This window comes from Mesoplodon mirus (genome assembly GCF_964341445.2).
Source record: "Mesoplodon mirus genome assembly, chromosome: 12".
Lineage (NCBI taxonomy): Eukaryota > Metazoa > Chordata > Mammalia > Artiodactyla > Ziphiidae > Mesoplodon > Mesoplodon mirus.
In genome coordinates this window covers 31844573-31862093 of record NC_138988.1, presented here as the reverse complement: position 1 = coordinate 31862093, position 17521 = coordinate 31844573, and the positions used below count along the sequence as shown (strand labels likewise).

At 40.0% G+C, this 17521-nt stretch overlaps 2 protein-coding genes across 4 annotated transcripts in view; one reads left to right on the top strand and one right to left on the bottom strand.

The window, feature by feature from the left end:
• DNAH12 (dynein axonemal heavy chain 12) overlaps positions 1–9934 on the bottom strand; it is a 219961-nt gene extending 210027 nt beyond the window's left edge. For 2 of the 3 annotated variants that reach the window (XM_082639578.1, XM_082639579.1), the window contains exons 1-2: positions 9401–9934; positions 4709–4887 (exon numbers count right to left, since the gene is read on the bottom strand). In XM_082639578.1, coding sequence (XP_082495704.1) covers positions 4709–4878 — 170 coding nt within the window. In that variant the 5' untranslated portion in view covers positions 4879–4887; positions 9401–9934. Of the gene's footprint in view, positions 1–4708; positions 4888–5552; positions 5582–9400 lie in introns of those variants that run through there. The other variant, XM_082639577.1, reaches the window with a different exon arrangement.
• A 140-nt stretch (positions 9935–10074) lies between these two features.
• Positions 10075–15067, top strand: PDE12 (phosphodiesterase 12). The gene is made up of 3 exons (XM_082639581.1): positions 10075–11485; positions 12455–12533; positions 13052–15067. The coding sequence occupies exons 1-3, from the start codon at positions 10178–10180 to the stop codon at positions 13492–13494; spliced, it is 1830 nt and encodes a 609-aa protein (XP_082495707.1). The 5' UTR covers positions 10075–10177; the 3' UTR covers positions 13495–15067.
• Positions 15068–17521: the final 2454 nt, after the last annotated feature.

Genomic DNA, 17521 nt, shown 5'->3' with positions numbered 1-17521 from the left:
AAATAAAATATAGTTATTAAAATAAAAAATAATTATTAAGAAAAAAAATTTTTAAGTAAAAAAATGGACAGCCAGAACCCTTGGACAAATGGTCAAAGCAAAGCTATACAGACAAAATCACACACAGAAGCATACACATACACACTCACAAAAAGAGAAAAAGGGAAAAATATATACATATCATTGCTCCCAAAGTCCACCTCCTCAATTTGGGATGATTCGTGGCCTATTCAGGAATTCCACAGATGCTGGGTACATCAAGTTGATTGTGGAGATTTTATCTGCTGATCCTGAGGCTGCTGGGAGAGATTTCCCTTTTTCTTCCTTGTTCACACAGCTCCCGGGTCTCAGCTTTGGATTTGGCCCTGCCTCTGCGTGTAGGTCGGCTGAGGGCTTCTGTTCTTCGCTCAGACAGGATGGGGTTAAAGGAGCAGCTGATTCAGGGACTCTGGCCCACTCAGGCCGGGGGGAAGGACGGGTACGGATGCAGGGCGAGCCTGCGGTGGCAGAGGCCAATGTGACATTGCCCCAGCCTGAGGCGCACCGTTCATTCTCCCAGGGAAGTTGTCCCTGGATCATGGGACCCTGGCAGTGGCGGGCTGCACAGGCTCCCAGGAGGGGAGGTGTGGATAGTGACCTGTGCTTGCACACAGGCTTCTTGGTGGCTGCAGCAGGAGCCTTAGTGTCTCATGCCTGTCTCTGGGGTCCGCACTGATAGCCGCGGCTCGCGCCTGTCTCTGGAGCTCCTTTAAACTGCGCTCTTAATCCCCTCTCCTCGCACACCAGGAAACAAAGAGGCACGAAAAGTCTCTTGCCTCTTCGGCAGCTCCACACTTTTTCCCGGACTCCCTCCTGGCTAGCTGTGGCACACTAGCCCCCTTCAGGCTGTGTTCACGCAGCCAACCCCAGTCCTCCCCCTGGGATCCGACCGAAGCCCAAGCCTCAGCTCCCAGCCCACGCCCGCCCTGGCAGGTGAGCAGACAAGCCTCTCGGGCTGGTGAGTGCTGGTTGGCACTGATCCTCTGTGCAGGAATCTCTCCACTTTGCCCTCTGCACCCCTGTTGCTGCGTTCTCCTCCGTGGCTCCAAAGCTTCCCCCCTCTGCCACCCACAGTCTCTGCCCGCAAAGGGTCTTCCTAGCTTGTGGAAACCTTTCCTCCTTCACAGCTCCCTCCCAATGGTGCAGGTCCCATCCCTATTCTTTCGCCTCTGTTTTTTCTTTCTTCTTTTGCCCTACCCAGGTACGTGGGGAGTTTCTTGCCTTTTGGGAGGTCTGAGGTCTTCTGTCAGCGTTCTGTAGGAGTTATTCCACATGTAGATGCATTTCTGATGTATTTGTGGGGAAGAAGGTGAACTCCGTGTCTTACTCTTCCACCATCTTGAAGCTCCTTACAATGAGGTATTAACTCACGCAGGTCAGAATGGCAATTATCAAAAATTCTAGAAACAATAAATGCTGGAAAAAGGTGTGGTGAAAAGCGAACCCTTTTGCACTGTTGGTGGGAATGTAAATTGATTCAACCACTATGGAAAACAGTATGGAGGTTCTTTAAAAAACTAAAAATAGAACTACCATATGACACAGCAATCCCACTACTTGGCATATACCTTGAGAAAATCATAATTCAAAAAGAGACATGTACCACAGTGTTCAGTGCAGCACTATTTACAATAACCAGGACATGGAACCAACCTAAGTGTCCATCAACAGATGAATGGATAAAGAAGATGTGGCACATATATACAATGGAATATTACTCCGCCATAAAAAGAAACGAAATTGAGTTATTTGTAATGGGGTGGATGGACCTAGAGTCTGTCATACAAAGTGAAGTAAGTCAGGAAGAGAAAAACAAATACCATATGCTAACAGATATATATGGAATCTAAAAAAAAAAAAAAGGTATTGATGAACCTAGTTGCAGGGCAGGAATAAAGAGATAGACATAGAAAATGGACTTGAGGACATGGGGTGGGAGGGCGAAGCTGGGACTAAATAAGAGTAGCATTGACGTACATATACTACCGAATGTAAAATAGTTGGCTGGTGGAAAATAGCACAGGGAGATCGGCTAGGTGCTTTGCGATGACCTAGAGGGGTGCGATAGGGAGCATGGGAGGGAGGCTCAAGAGGAAGGGGATATGGGGACATACCTATGCATATGGCTGATTTGCTTTCTTGTGCAACAGAAACTAACACAGTATTGTGAAGCAATTATACTCCAATAAAGATCTATTAAAAACAAAATTCCTAAGGCTTTCTCACATGGAATAGAAAATGTGCCTGGAATACCCTCCTTCCTCTTTTCTTTGTTAATTATCAAGTCCCAGGCCAGACTCCCCTTCATCCATCATTTTCTCTGTGAGCAGCCTAGCTCTCAGTGATCAATACTTTGAAGGAGTTTGCCTTATACTTTGGTATGCTAGTTGGCACTAGCTACCTTGCACTGTAATGATCCCAACATAAATATGCCTAACTTCCTTGAGCTCTTTATATATAAATGTCACCCTTTAATAGAGCAATAATTTCCTGGAGTGTGTTTTCTCCTACTGATATAAATAAAAAGAGCTGAGAAGAATGTAAGAGCTGGCGTTTTCACTCCATGTTTTTGCTTTCTGTGTTAACAATCAAAAACAGATAAATAAACAAAATTGGATAATTTCAAAGGACTGTGTAAGAGACTACATACAGTGAAGGAGAGAAAGGCTGGTCTGAATCAAGAGGGAGGTAGTGGCCAAGGAAGAAGTGGCTCATTCAAGGGAATCTGGAAAGCTACAAAACAATTTTCGATCTTTGCTCAGCCAAGTGTTCCAAGGAACTGGTCCCAGCAGAGGGCTCAGTTCTGCCCAGGACTCCTTACATCCCACCTTACTCCTGGAACTCTCTATCCACAGACCTCACCTGATAATACTCTTCCCCAGGTCCCTGATACTCTAGTGACATTGACCTTTGTCAATTCCTAGAACACACTGAAAGCATTCATATTTCAGGGCTTTCGTGCTTGCTATCCCCTTTGCTACAGTGGTGTTCTCATGTTTATTTAAATGACAAGCTTCTTATTCTTTCGATCTCTATATATCATCTCCATGGGACTTTCCTGCAATGTTCCTAGAAACATCTTCCCTGTCACTCTCTATCCCACTGTTTTATTTCTTCATAGTATCTATCACCATCTAAAGGGTTAACTTTTTTTTTTAATGTGTTTACGATCTGCCTCCTCCCACCAGAATATAAGCTTCTGAAAGACTAAAGTCCTTTCTGTTGTGTTCTCTGTGGTCTTTCTAGTAACAAGCAGTGTCTGGATAACAGTAGATATTTAATATCTGTTAAATAGATGTAAGAGAGTATGTAGACAGGGTTAAAGCTGCACAAAGGGGATTAAAAGACAGCTTTCCAGAGGAGGTGATTCATAAACTAAGCCTTGAATAAATTGTATAAGTATTCAGACAGACTTTACAGTGAAGGAAACTGCAGGGAGCACTTGTGAAATTTATTTTTCACTATATGTAAAAATATGGAACTGCAAGTAGTTCAACATTCTGAGATTATGAAAGGTTTTGGAGCAAGAACAATATGTAACTCCTAAGGAACCCCTTTTTCTATTCTCTAAATCTACTGAAACATTGATTAGAGTCTTAGAAATTAAAGGGGTAAAGGGTATGTAACAATACATATACTGCCATTATAAGTTTGGATTTAAATATGATTAGAAGATTGACAGACTAATAATAATGTAAATTTAAAGAAGTTATATGATTAACAGACCTGTTTAATTATAAGGAAAGTAAAATCAGCAAAAACTTAAATTATTTTAACTAGCAACAATATGATCATCAACAATATGATCAACAATGTAACAGAGAGTAAAACTTAATCAGTTGCAAAAATATGTATAAAGGAGGCAGACCAAAGAGGGAAAGAGAATGCAGAAAGAGAAGCAGAAATCCACCAGAGAGAAATTCCCTGTTTTGTAGTTCAGTGTTAGGTTCAAACTGTACAGATAAGCTCAATGTTTTTTGCTTCTTATTTATCCCCACAGCCCAGCAGAGTCAGGTACCTAGGAAATTCTCAGTAACTGCTGAATTGACTGAACCATCCTCATCAGTGCCTTTGGGAGCTGGTACCTAAATTAGTTTTAATTTCCACTAAATTGGAGGGGAAAGGGTAGGATGTTAGACTGTATTTTCTTTTGTATAGAAAAAATTTTAAGTACAAGTAGTTTCAAGGTATTTTATTAAGTATTTGCTCCAGTGCAATGCTATTTGTAGCGGCCCAGTTACTTGGTTTTACTTTCAGGGACCAGTATGGTTATAATATATCACAAGGAGGAATAGCGTGGTGTTCAAAGTATGTGAACTCTATGACCAGACTGTCAGGGCCTAAACTCAAGCTGTGAGACCTTCGGCAAGTTACTTAACTTCTCTGCACCTCAGTTTACTCATCTATATACAGAAATAACAATAGTACCTATCGTATAGGGTTGTTGTGAGAAGTATAGGTAAAACAATAAAAACAATGCTTAAACACTGTAAGCACTATATAACATTTACTATCATTACAATTACTTTTTCAGTTGTTTTCCTACTTGAATTTGAAGATGATATTTTGACCATGAACAACCTGAATAGTTAAACTTTTTATGAGAATACAAACACTAATTATTTCACTCCAATTCCAAACAAGGATTATTTACTAATATGCTACTTACACTAACTGATTAATTGTCTTCTGCTGCTCCTTGGATCTTCTGTAACTCAGCAGCTTACTTTGTGCTGGTGCATCAACACCTATGTCTTCTGGGGGACGAACAATGGGAGGTAACTTCAAGTTCAGAGCCTTTTTTTCTGCTGCAATGGCAGTTTTGTTTGTATCTGACATCTTGGTCCCCTAAAGATTAAAATATACTCTGAGGAGAAAAAGTCTGTAAAGCCATTATTGTAAAAGCTAGCCTCGATATATTCATTACATATCAATATCAAAAATTCTAGGCCTCTTTATATCTTTTTCCCAAGGATGGCAGTTGAGATAAATGGGCAGGGATTCCTGTTAGAGCTCTACCATTCATTGCTATGAAGAAATGAAGCCAGTCACTTCCCGGTGAGTGAGGGCTTCAGTTTCCTCATGGCTGAAATTAAGGAACTGGATTAGATGCTCTCTAAATACCTGTACAGTTCTAAAATTTTGAGTTCAAAATTTCCCTAAGAAGCAAATCACAACAACAAAATCCAGTTGTTGAGGTATAATCCCTCTCCCCAAAAAGCTGATACTTTAACATCATTAATATTTTTAAACATCACTATTGTATCTTAGTTTTGCTACCTTCCTAGAAAGCCATACTATGATCAAACAAAAATAGGCATACTAAGTGCATAAGAAATCTAAAATGTCATATAAATGCTGAATAATTAACTGTGATATCAACTGCATTTGCTGCAGATGCCCACACAATTTGGAGATTCCTGCCTTGAAAAAGACAGTTTCTGCTGGCGCCCAGTTCAAAATCTCCTGCCCTGGGAGAGAGGTGAAGAGAAAAGCTGAGGACAAAAAAGTACCTCTCTGATTGTTTTCACTACTTCCCGGCTGCTCAGATAAGAGGGGAACATTCAACGAACTTCTCCAATGGTGAAAGGAAGAGAGAAAACAAAGGTTGAAACCTCCGGAACGCCCTACGGGGTCCTGCCGAGCTGGGCAGTCGCCTGCCGCATAGAAACAAAGTTGTTGCCATAGAAACTGTCGCGGTCGCAACTGGAGACTGGGCAAATGTTGCCTGGAGAGGCAGTTGCTGAGCTGCCACAGATTAGGATTACCTGTCACAACAATAATTCATTACTCGAGTAAATGGAGGGTCAGTGAATGAGACTTTTTTACCTAACCCTCTTCCCTTAGAAAGGGCACGGAAACAGGATCTTCAAATTGTAGAAAACTGCAAGACTGGAAATTTGGATCCGTTGGAAAATATATTTATATAAACACTCTCAAGGAGGATCAAGTCTTCAAGTGTCCCCATAGCGACTTCCCTGTAAATATTATAACTAATCAAGATTTTCATTTATCTTGTTTCTCTATTCAGTATTTGTTTAGACAGCACTTCTTTCAGAAAATTTTTGGCAGAGAAGATTTAAGCTGTGTAAATTTTTTGAGTATGCATGAAGAGAGAAATGTGAAACTTTGCTATTTGAGGCTGCACAATGGATACTCCATGTAAATGATAATAGCCTACACAAATACCATGTGCATAAATAAAATTGGTAGATAAATAAATCCTGGTGGTGTATTAATGGCATATTCATTCAACAAATATTTGAGCATCTTCTATGTGCCAATCAGCACGTAAAGAATTTTTTTTTAATGAGAGTACAGCTTACACTATTGTGTCTGGCAAACAGTTGTTCCTCTAAAAATGTCATTTGAGTCGGTGAATGAACAAATTGAAATTCCTCCTAGCTTGTGAAAACAAACTATCTTTCTGTGGAAAACAAAACACTTGTGATTTTTTTGTCACAATGTCTTTTAAAAAAATTATATATATATATATTCTTAAGATACTTTTCCATTATGGGTTATTACAAGATATTGAGTATAGTTTCCCATGCTATACAGTAGGTCCTTATTTGTTATCTATTTTTTATATAGTAGTGTGTATATTTTAATCACAAACTACTAATTTATCCCTCCCCCCACCTTTCCCCTTCGGTAACCATAAGTTTGTTTTCTATGTCTGTGAGTCAATTTCTGTTTTGTTAATAAATTCATTTGTATTATTTTTTCAGATTCCACATATAAGCAATATCATATGATATTTGTCTTTCTGTGATGGTTTTTTGACATGTCAATTTGGTTAGGCTAAACTACAGAATTGAACGGAGGACAGTATTATATCATGCACTCACCTTCTCCCAGTTACTCAAACACTAATCTAGGGCTGCTGTGAAGAGATTTTCCAGATGTAATTCAAGTCCCCTGTAAATTGATGTTAATCTAGGGAGATTATCTGTGTGGGCCTCACTCAATCAGCGGAAGTCCTTTTTAAAAGTTTTAGACATGCCCTGAGTTAGACTCCAAACAGCAGGTAGGTGTACAGGTGCTCTCCCCTCTCTGGCTCTTTCCTTCCTGACAGCCTGCCCCTAAAGATTGTGGACTTGCTTCATGAGCCCCCACAGTTACATAAGCCAGTTCCCTGTAAGAAACCCTATATATAAACATACAAACAATGGATACATATAGGGTATATATATAATCTACTGGTTCTGCTTCCCTCATTAGATCCTAACTAATACAATGTACATCATTTTTCAAACAGCTTTTAATAGGTATAATTTACATACTATAGAATTCACCATTTTAAAGTATACAATTCACTGGGTTTTTCAGTAAATTTATACAGTTGTGCAACCATTACCAAGATCCAGTTCTAAAAAATTTCCATCACTGCAAAAAGTTCCCTTGACCTTATATACAGTCAATCCTCACTCTCACCTCCAGTCCTAGGCAACCACTGATTTGCTTTTGGTCTCTATAGGTTTACAACTTCTGAAAATTTCGTATGAATGGAATCATGTATTATGTGGTCTTTTGTGTCTGGCTTCTTTCACTTAATAATGTGTTTGAGGTTCATCTATATGTAGTATGTGAGAGAAGTTCATTCCTTTTTACTGATGGATAGTCTTCCATTATATGGATATATCATATTTGGTTTATTCATTCACAAGCTGATGGACATTTGGATTGCTTTCAGTTCGGGGATATTATGAATAATCCTTCCATGAACATTTGGGTGCAAATCTTTGGATGAACATACATTTTCATTTCTCATTGGTAGGAATTGCTGGGATAAATGATAAGTGTATGTTTGATCTTTTAAGAAACTGTCAAACTGTTTTCCAAAGTGGCTGAAACATTCTACATTTCTACCAGAAAAATATAAGCATTCCAATTTCTCCACATCCTTGCCAACACTTGGTATTGTCTATCTTTTTTATTTGAGGTATTTGAATGGGCATATAGTGGTATCTCATTGTGGTTTTAATTTGCATTTCCCTAAACGCAAATATGTTGAATATCTTTTCATGTGCTTATTATCCATTAACATATCTTCTTTTTTGATGAAATGTCTATTTAGATCTTTTATCCATTTTTAAATTGGAATATTTCCCTTTCTATCATTAAGGGGTAAGAGTTCTTTACATTCTGGATACAAATCCTTTATCAGATAATTTGCAAATATATTCTTTTGGCCTGTAGCTTGCCTTTTCATTTTCTTAATGGTATCTCTTTTTTTAACATCTTTATTGGAGTATAATTGCTTTACATTGTTGTGTTAGTTTCTTTGGGAAGTTGTGACACTTTCAGAACACCTGCAGATACTTTCTCCTGAAAGAACTGACAAAAGATAATATAAGATAATGAAAAGAGGAAGGTACTGAACCATGGATATACTACATTCCTATTTGTGCAAAAAAGTGGGGGGAAGGGTATAAATTCATAAATGTTTGTGCATACATAGGAGTCAGAGGCGGGAAGATTACCTTTTTTTCACTACGAATATGTTTTTACTCTTTGAAAAAATTAAAATATAAAAAAAAAACCCTAAAAGAAAGTATGACACTTCAAGGCATGTGTCTCAAACTCGGATTAAGACTGCTACAGTGCTACAAAGTTAAATTAGATCAGCTTGCTTGAAGGAAAGTCATTTTCTAATAGGATTTTTTTTTTTTTTTTTAGCCTCCCGGAGCGGGTTGCAGGATCTTATTTCCCAGACCAGGGACTGAACTCTGGGCCTCAGCAGTGAAAGCCTCGAAGTGTAACCACTGGACCGCCAGGGAATTCCCACATTTTCTAATAGGGCTTTTATCTTTCAGCTTATTTAAGATTGAGTTCTGCCAAGATGCATGAAGAAAAATGCCATTTCAAAATTTATACTTGCCAATGTGGGTACTATGATACTATGAACTGGAGTACTGAGACTTATTTTCTTAAGTCAACTGATACAGTGTAATGACTTTTACCCTAGATTACATACATACCACCAGGCATCCAGTTACCTTGTCAAATGCTTGCTGCGTGGGGAGAGGGGAGGACAGGAATATACATTTCAAATGACTGCAAAATTCATCCTTCTTTTAGAAAAGGCTTATTTTCCTCATTGTAAGCCAGGGGAAAGGGTATGGCTTATTATTAGATACCCAATAAATAAACATTCTAGTTGTAGGAGACGGGAAAGTACATACAAACATATCACTTGTCGAGAGAAGCGAATTCTCAGTTTGTTCTTTGAATCTTAAAGAGTTTTTTCTTCAGTTAATCACAGAGTATTAATTATATTCAACACAAAATCTGTTTCTTGAAAACTTTGTTCATTTGGCTTTCAAAGAAGCTACATTTCTCATATCCTCTTACTTACTGGCTATTCTCAGTCTCCTGTCATTCATTCAGCAATGTCTGTTTGGTCTGGAGCAGGTAACTTAATGTCTCTGGTCCTCACATCCGTAAATGACGTTTTTAGCACAGTCACCGCTCACTAACTGGGAGCTACTATATATCGTTCGTAGTTACCACCACAAAAGCTCTGCTCCGCGCGTCGGCGCTGGCTAGGCCTGAGGTGAACCCACCACACCTCGGAAGAGGGTGAGTAGCCTCGGGAACGCTGTGGAGAAGTGAGCAACACTTTCCACACCCGAAGCCAGGCTGGCAATCCGGGTGGAGTTCCCTACGCTCTCGCGCGAGGAAGCCCCAGGCAGCACCAGAAAGCACGGGGTTAACAACCAGGAACTGCGCCAGCCTCCGCCGGGGAAGCGAAACCCATGACACCACCCCAGCCAGTTCCGTCTTGGGCGCGCCTTCGCTTCCGCCCGCTAACTGCACTTTCGATAAAACCATGGAGTCTAATATTTCCCTCTGGAACTTCTATATTTTCTTCATTTTTCCAGCCTTATGACTCTGGTTGTAGATAAAAATTAAGCTGGGATGGATTAGAGACAGGAGTGGCTATGGAAAAAAGGAGCTGGTGAGCGGGCCTGGCGAAAGTGCGTGGCGGGAGCACAGTGCGCCCTCTCTTCGCCGGCCGGAAGTTGAGGGACTGAATGGGTTCCGGAACCGGCGGCTGCGGCTCTTCTGTTTCTACCTAACGCTTAGCGGTCGCCCAGCCTCAGGTCTCGTCAGCCTCTGGGCCACCAGGTTCATGTGGAGGCTCCCAGGCGCCCGCGCCGCGCTTCGTGGGGTCCGTACGGCGGTGGAGCGGCACAGTCGGGCCGAGGCGGCGACTGAGACCGCGGCAGGTGCGATGGAGCGCGCTGTGGTGCGCTGTGTGCCCTCGGAGCCTAAGCTAAGTCTGTCGTTCGCGCTGGCCGACGGCAGTCACAAGAACATGCAGCGCGACCAGAGCGAGCCGCTGGGTCGGGCCCTCAGCCGGATCGCTACCAATGCCCTCAAAGGCCACGCGAAGGCGGCCGCCGCCAAGAAGAGCAGGAAGAACCGGCCAAACGCAAGCGGCGGCGTGTCCTGTGCGGGGCCTGGGCCCGAGCCGGCTGCAGCCTGCGAACCCGTGGTGAAGCTGTACTACCGGGAGGAGGCAGTGGCTGAAGACGTGCTCAATGTGGACGCCTGGCAGGACGGTGCGGTGCTGCAGATCGGCGATGTCAAGTACAAGGTGGAGCGCAACCCTCCCGCCTTCACCGAGCTGCAGTTGCCGCGCTACATCATGGCCGGCTTCCCGGTGTGCCCCAAGCTCGGCGTCGAATTTGGGGATCCCGCCGGCTCCCTCTTCCGCTGGTACAAGGAAACTAAACCCGGAGCGGCGGAACCTGAGGGCGGAGGCCCCTCATCGTTGTCTCCCTCTTCGCCCTCTCCTGGTTGGACTGAGACGGGTGTGGACGAGCGCGTCTACACCCCGTCCAATGCCGACATCGGGCTACGGCTCAAACTTCATTGCACCCCAGGCAATGGGCAGCGCTTCGGGCCAAGCCGGGAGTTGGAAAGTGTGTGTCCAGTGGAGGCCGGGCCCGGCACCTGCACCTTTGACCACCGGCATCTGTACACCAAGAAGGTGACGGACGACGCTCTCATCCGCATTGTCTCCTACAACATCTTGGCCGACACATACGCCCAGACTGAGTTTTCGCGGACTGTCCTGTACCCGTACTGTGCCCCTTACGCCCTGGAACTCGACTACCGCCAGAACCTTATCCAAAAGGAACTCACGGGCTACAACGCCGACCTCATCTGTTTGCAGGAAGTTGACCGCAACGTGTTTACAGACAGCTTGGTGCCGGCCCTGGAGGCCTTTGGGCTGGAGGGCGTGTTTCGAATCAAGCAGCACGAAGGCCTGGCCACTTTCTACCGGAAGTCCAAGTTCAGCCTCCTTAGCCAGCATGACATTGCTTTCCATGAAGCCCTGCAGTCTGACCCACTTCACAAAGAACTGCTGGAGAAACTGGCTTTGTACCCGTCAGCGCAGGAGAGGGTGCTCCAGAGATCTTCTGTACTTCAGGTAGAGTAACTCCGCCAGTCTCTACATACTCGTTCTGGAAGGGGCGCCGGGGCCGGGGGTGCTTATAGAGATGAAACAGTCCAGATTTTACTGAAAGGTGTTTGCTCTTGTATCTTCAGCACGTAATTTAGCCTTCCTTTCATTGAGCAGATACTTATCGAGTACCTGTAATGCGCCAGGCACACTATAGGTTGCCTTGAACAAGACAAACAGGAACTTTTCATAGTGCTTATGATTTAGTGTTTAGCTAAATACAATAATTTAATAGCTAATATTTTCTTAGTACTTGCCAAACACGGTTTTGACACATTTTAAAGAATTTAAAGTCTCTGGCATGTTGTACAAAGTGCTCCGTAAATATTAGCTGTTATTTTAATTTTGGCTCATAGTAATCCTCCTGTACCCATTTTATAGATGTTATCCTAAAACTCTGTTGTCCAGAGTTTTTAGGTAGTTGGTGTTGTTCATAGTAAGAGCAGCTGCCATTTTTTGAGCACCTACTGTGTCTCATGCACCTCTGAGTAAGCTCATTTAATTGAATCCATACAATTAAATGTCCTCCTTAAGGTGGATGATATTGTCTCTTTTTTACTCATGATGAAGCTGGTTTAGGAAAAAGAAGTGTCCCTCTCCAGGTCACACTGCTGTAAATGGTAGAGTGGGTATTCAAAGCTAGTTCTGCCTGACTCCAAAGCCCACGCTTACCCACATAAAAACACGGTCTCCAACCTTAGCGTTGTCATCTAAAATGTATTCATGCTATCTCTGTGTATTGGACTGTTACTAAAATGTTATGCTGAATCCCATTCATTTATATTCCAAAACTTAAAATTGTTTCATAATTTCAGCCATACTTCATCAGCAGGGAGGCATATGGAATAAAATGTCAGTTCATCATATAGTTTTAGATTAAAAAAAAATTCAGATTGGGAAATAGCAACTGAACTTGGCATTTTCTGTTTATTTTAGGTTTCTGTTCTTCAGTCTACAAAGGACTCTTCTAAAAAGATATGTGTTGCTAATACCCATCTCTACTGGCACCCCAAAGGTAGGTTTTATTGGTTTTCTCAAGTGGCTTGAACGTGGTAACGTAACGTCGGTAAAGCCGTTTTACACAAATACATCTTTTTCTGTTTTTTGAGTTTTATTGAGATATAGCTGACACACAGCACTATACAATTTAAGGTGTATGGCATAATGACTTATACATATTGCAAAATGATTATCACAATAAGTTTAGTTAAAATCTATTACCTCATATAAATACCCCCCAAAAGGTTTTTTTCCTTGTGATGAGAACTTCTGGGGCTTACTCTCTTAGCACCTTTCAAATATACCACCCAGCAGTGTTAACTATAGCCATTGTGTTGTATATTACATCCCCAATACCATTAATCTTATAACTGGAAGTTTTACGTTTTGACCACCTTCATCCAGTTCCTCCCCACACATACAAATACGTATCTTGAATGTCACCCAGATACTGTGGTTTGTGAGTTTTTTGTGTTTTTTAACTTAAAGGCAACTTTAGAAAGTACTTAACATTAATGTTTTTTATATTCACAGGTGGGTACATTCGTCTCATTCAAATGGCAGTAGCCTTGGCTCACATTAGACACGTCTCTTGTGATCTGTATCCCAGAATACCAGTTATATTTTGTGGGGACTTTAATAGTACCCCATCAACAGGAATGTATCACTTTGTCATCAGTGGCAATATTCCAGAGGATCATGAAGACTGGACTTCCAATGGGGAAGAGGAACGATGCAACATGTCTCTTACCCATTTCTTCAAACTGAAAAGTGCTTGTGGTGAACCTGCTTACACAAATTACGTTGGTGGCTTTCATGGATGTCTGGATTACATTTTCATTGACTTAAATGCTTTAGAGGTTGAACAGGTGATTCCATTACCTACTCATGAAGAAGTTACCACCCACCAGGCCTTACCTAGTGTTTCCCATCCCTCTGATCACTTAGCACTTGTATGTGATTTAAAATGGAAATAGATTTGTGTCTGATGGAATTTAAATCTGCTTCAGTAGGAAATTTAATATGAATCAAAGCTATGTGTAACCTTCAAAGAGGAAAACTAGGCACTAAGGTAAAATATTCTTACCATACGAGTTATGTTCTAGTGTCTTCATTACATGACTATCATAATGGTTGCATAATATAGTTTCTCTACCCTTTTTTTTCTACACTTGGAGGAAAAACAAATATATTTATGACCAGCAGGAAGAACATTGGGTACTTTTTATACTCTTTTTTTACTAGTAATTAAGAATTTTGTAAAAAACCATTTGAATGATCCTGTAATTTTTCTATCATAACACACATTTCAAATTAAATCATGTGTATATAATTAGGGGGAAAGCGCATACAAGTTAAAGTGAGAGGCTTATTGTGACACATGGAAGGAATAACATTAGGGTCTACCTCTACCTCAATTTGGTTAGCAATTTAATACAACTTCAGAGCTTTAACAAAAAATTAAAATATACCATTACCAATTCCTATTGCTTCTCATTTTTCAGTTATAAGGTATCTTCATTCTCTTATTTTTAGGATTTTAATTTTTAGTGTATGGTACAAATGGACCTATTTATATTCCCATTCTTACTTGCAGCTCATTTTAACTTTCAGTATGCAAGCCTAATTTAGTATTTAAAGTGAACAATAACATCGTCAACTTGATCCTGTTGTCTTTAACACCCTTGCCCATGGAAAATGTTCATAAATCAACAGGGTATTTGACATATGATATTAGAGACTATAACACAATACATTAGATACGAGAAACTGCCTATTGATATGGGCTTGCAGTTGTGGATGAACCATGGAGCATTTCTGTGCTACAAGTGTTTTCAAAATTGTTGGTTTTTCTAAATAGGAGAAAGGGAGAGTAGTAGGGCTTTTGAGCATCTCTCGAATAAACTTCTTATAGACTTGAGCATTATAGTTTGAGTTACAGAACACTGTATATGTAATTATTTACATACTGTAAAAAAATTTTAAATATGAAGCTAAACTCTTGAAAATTACAAAGTATAGTTTTACTGATTAGAGTCTAGCCTAGAGTAGTAACAGTTTTTCTAACCCAGTTATCACCATACCGTATTTGTAATGCTTTAGCTGTTGTGCTCTTGTTCAAAAGAACCAAAATGTTCTCGTTTTTCTGCATTTAACTTCTAAGCTTAGATAGCTAGAGCTCACTTCAAGAGCTCCGATTTTCCAGTCATGAAGGCCTTTGTTCCACATTTAGTCTCTAACCCAATACCATAAGAACTTTCATCTTTTGACAAAGTAACCTGTATTTTCATATTCTGCTCACTATCCAATGTATTGTTTACTCTTAGTAACTTTGAGAATGAGAGGGTTTTACTTGCACTTCAGATTGAACCTTGAAGTGCTTAAAAAGTACATGCCGGAAAAATTAGGGTGGCAGTTTCTTGGGATCTTGTTTAGAAAAAGCTGTAAGTGAAAAATTGATGCTACCAAATTGTGCCTTCCTAAAAAGCATCTTGAGAGCATTTTTTAACATCAGTTTACAAATATAGAAATAATATATTGAAGCCAGAATCTGATTCTTTTGCAATTTTTTTTTCCGTTTTAATATTTGGTTTTGGTTTGCTTTCAAACAAACATGTTGACAGGACTTACTATAGTAAGTTGAGAGAAAAAGTTTAAGCAAAAAAGTTGAGAAACATAAAAGAAAAAAGTGTAACATTGACATCTTCATGCCCATGAGAAAAACATACAGGTCCTGTATTTAACACCACAGCTAGGTAGATGGAACTCTGGTCAGAAAAATTCTAAACACTTATCAAACATTCCACATCTTGATACTTTAAATTTGATATTTGCTGACTAAACAATGATCAGATTGTACACAGGCATTTCAGAATATTACAATATAGAATATTATTTTGAAGTGCATATACTTTGGTCAAATCTCTAGCATATAGATGTCAGTATGATTAGTCCAAATGTAGGGAACACTAAGACAACTGTATAAATAGCATACCAAAATGTCCTTGTATATGAGCTAGAATAAAGTGTTATTCAGAAATGTTTAAGTGTTTAAAGCCATCTCTGTGATTGAATTTTTCTATTACATTTAGATTTTTTTAGTACATTTAATTATAAAATATGGAAAGTAGCAACTCTGGTGAACCACATTTTATGATGTTACAAGTTCTTGCTATAGGAATTAACATTCTGAAAATTTTGCGTTATCAATTACAAACTACTAAGACTATTACAGAACATATTATCCTGTTAAATGAATTCTTATACAGTTGCCACTACAGACAAACTGGTAGTTCATAATTCATTAGTGAACAAATCATTTCTGGCTATGTGATGTTCTTTAAAATTCTAGAAACTAAAATCAGTTGTTTCAAATTTTCAATAATTTTACTGGTTGGTGACATTTTTGAGTCATCAAAATGTGGTGGTTTCAGTCCAAAGATAGATCTCTGAGCAACGTAAGGGGGAGAAGTGCAAAGAACACTACTGTGGGAAAATCTCCCTGGTGGAAATTGACACCTTTAGATCTCACATTCTCCAGCTATGAAATACAGGCAGAAATTCCCTACAAACTAGGCTGAGACAAAACCAAAACCCATATATAATGAAAGATAAAAGTTTGCACTACTAGTTTATCATAAGACCCACATGGCAACTCAAGAGGGAAAATCTTTCCTAATAGCCAACCAGTTTTCCAAACATAATTCAAAAACATTTAAATGTGGGAATTCCCTGGCAGTCCAGTGGTTAGGACTCCACGCTTCCACTGCAGGGGGCAGGTTCAATCCCCGGTCAGGGAACTAAGATCCTGCAGGCCACGCAGTGCGGCCAAAAAAAAAAAAAAAAAAATCAATGACATTAAAAGCAAGAAATCAATAGAGAAAATCAACTAAACCAAAAGCTGGTTCTTTGAAAAGATGAATAAAATTGATAAGCCTCTAGCCAGACTGAGGATACAGATTACCATTATCAGAAATGAAAGTGAGGACATCACTACATGTCCCATGGACTTTAAAAGACAGTTTGGGGACTTCCTTCCCTGTTGGTCCAGTGGTTAAGACTCCATCCTTCCAATGTAGGGGGCTCGGGTTTGATCCCTGGTTGGGGAGCTAAGATCCAACATGCCGCGCAGCGTGGCCAAAAAAAAAAAAAAAAAAAAAAAAAGGCAGTTTGATCCCAGTAAATATCTGGAAATAATTATTACTACATATGAGATAATTCTGTGTATACACTAATGAAAATGAAGTCTCAGTAAATGAGACACTGATACTCTGGAAAATTAACATTTCACTTATGTTTTATTTTCATTGAAGAATATATAAGGTAAAGGGGGGAATCCATGGAAGCAACATGTAACAAAATACCACCACAGAAAAGCAACTGAATGATTTGAGAAAAAAGACAATGGGGAATATTATGGACAACAACAAAAAAGCCTATTAACAGAGGGACAGAAAACAGAAAATGGTTCTATGCTCAACTCTGATGGTGCTAGTCAGCCTTTAAGGGAACCACAATCCCTCTTCAGCTTCTCTGTTAACATACTTAACAATTATTTGACAGAGTATTTTTTAATCTGTGGGTATAATCAACTGTTCTGTATAATACGGGAGGGTCACAGAGACCTCTTTTTGATTGATCAACACTACGTTTAACATCTGTGTAAACAGTAAGCACTGAGTATAATGTCAAGTATTTCATAAGAGTACTGATCATGTCAATAAATTAGGACAGTGATAGTGATTTTATAAGTTTGCATTGTTTTCAAAGAATGTTAAAACACAGTGAAAGGCATTCTAGGGATTATCTTTCAATTTATACTTTTTCCCAAAGCATTTACTCACTTCTACTTGGAAAAAAATGAAACTTCTCAATTTAATTTAAAAACAAACAAACAAAAAAACTACCACCAGGACTGAAGAAAAAGAATAATTTCTTGGGGTAAAAACATGCCAAATCGGGTTTCCCTGGTGGCGAAGTGGTTGAGAGTCCGCCTGCCGATGC

Excerpts from the sequence above, each read along its gene's own strand:
- PDE12 (XM_082639581.1), top strand. The coding sequence starts at position 10,178 with ATGTGGAGGCTCCCAGGCGCCCGCGCCGCGCTTCGTGGGGTCCGTACG. Across the intron at positions 11,486-12,454 it reads AGAGATCTTCTGTACTTCAG|GTTTCTGTTCTTCAGTCTAC; the intron begins GTAGAGTAACTC and ends TGTTTATTTTAG. Across the intron at positions 12,534-13,051 it reads TCTCTACTGGCACCCCAAAG|GTGGGTACATTCGTCTCATT; the intron begins GTAGGTTTTATT and ends TTATATTCACAG.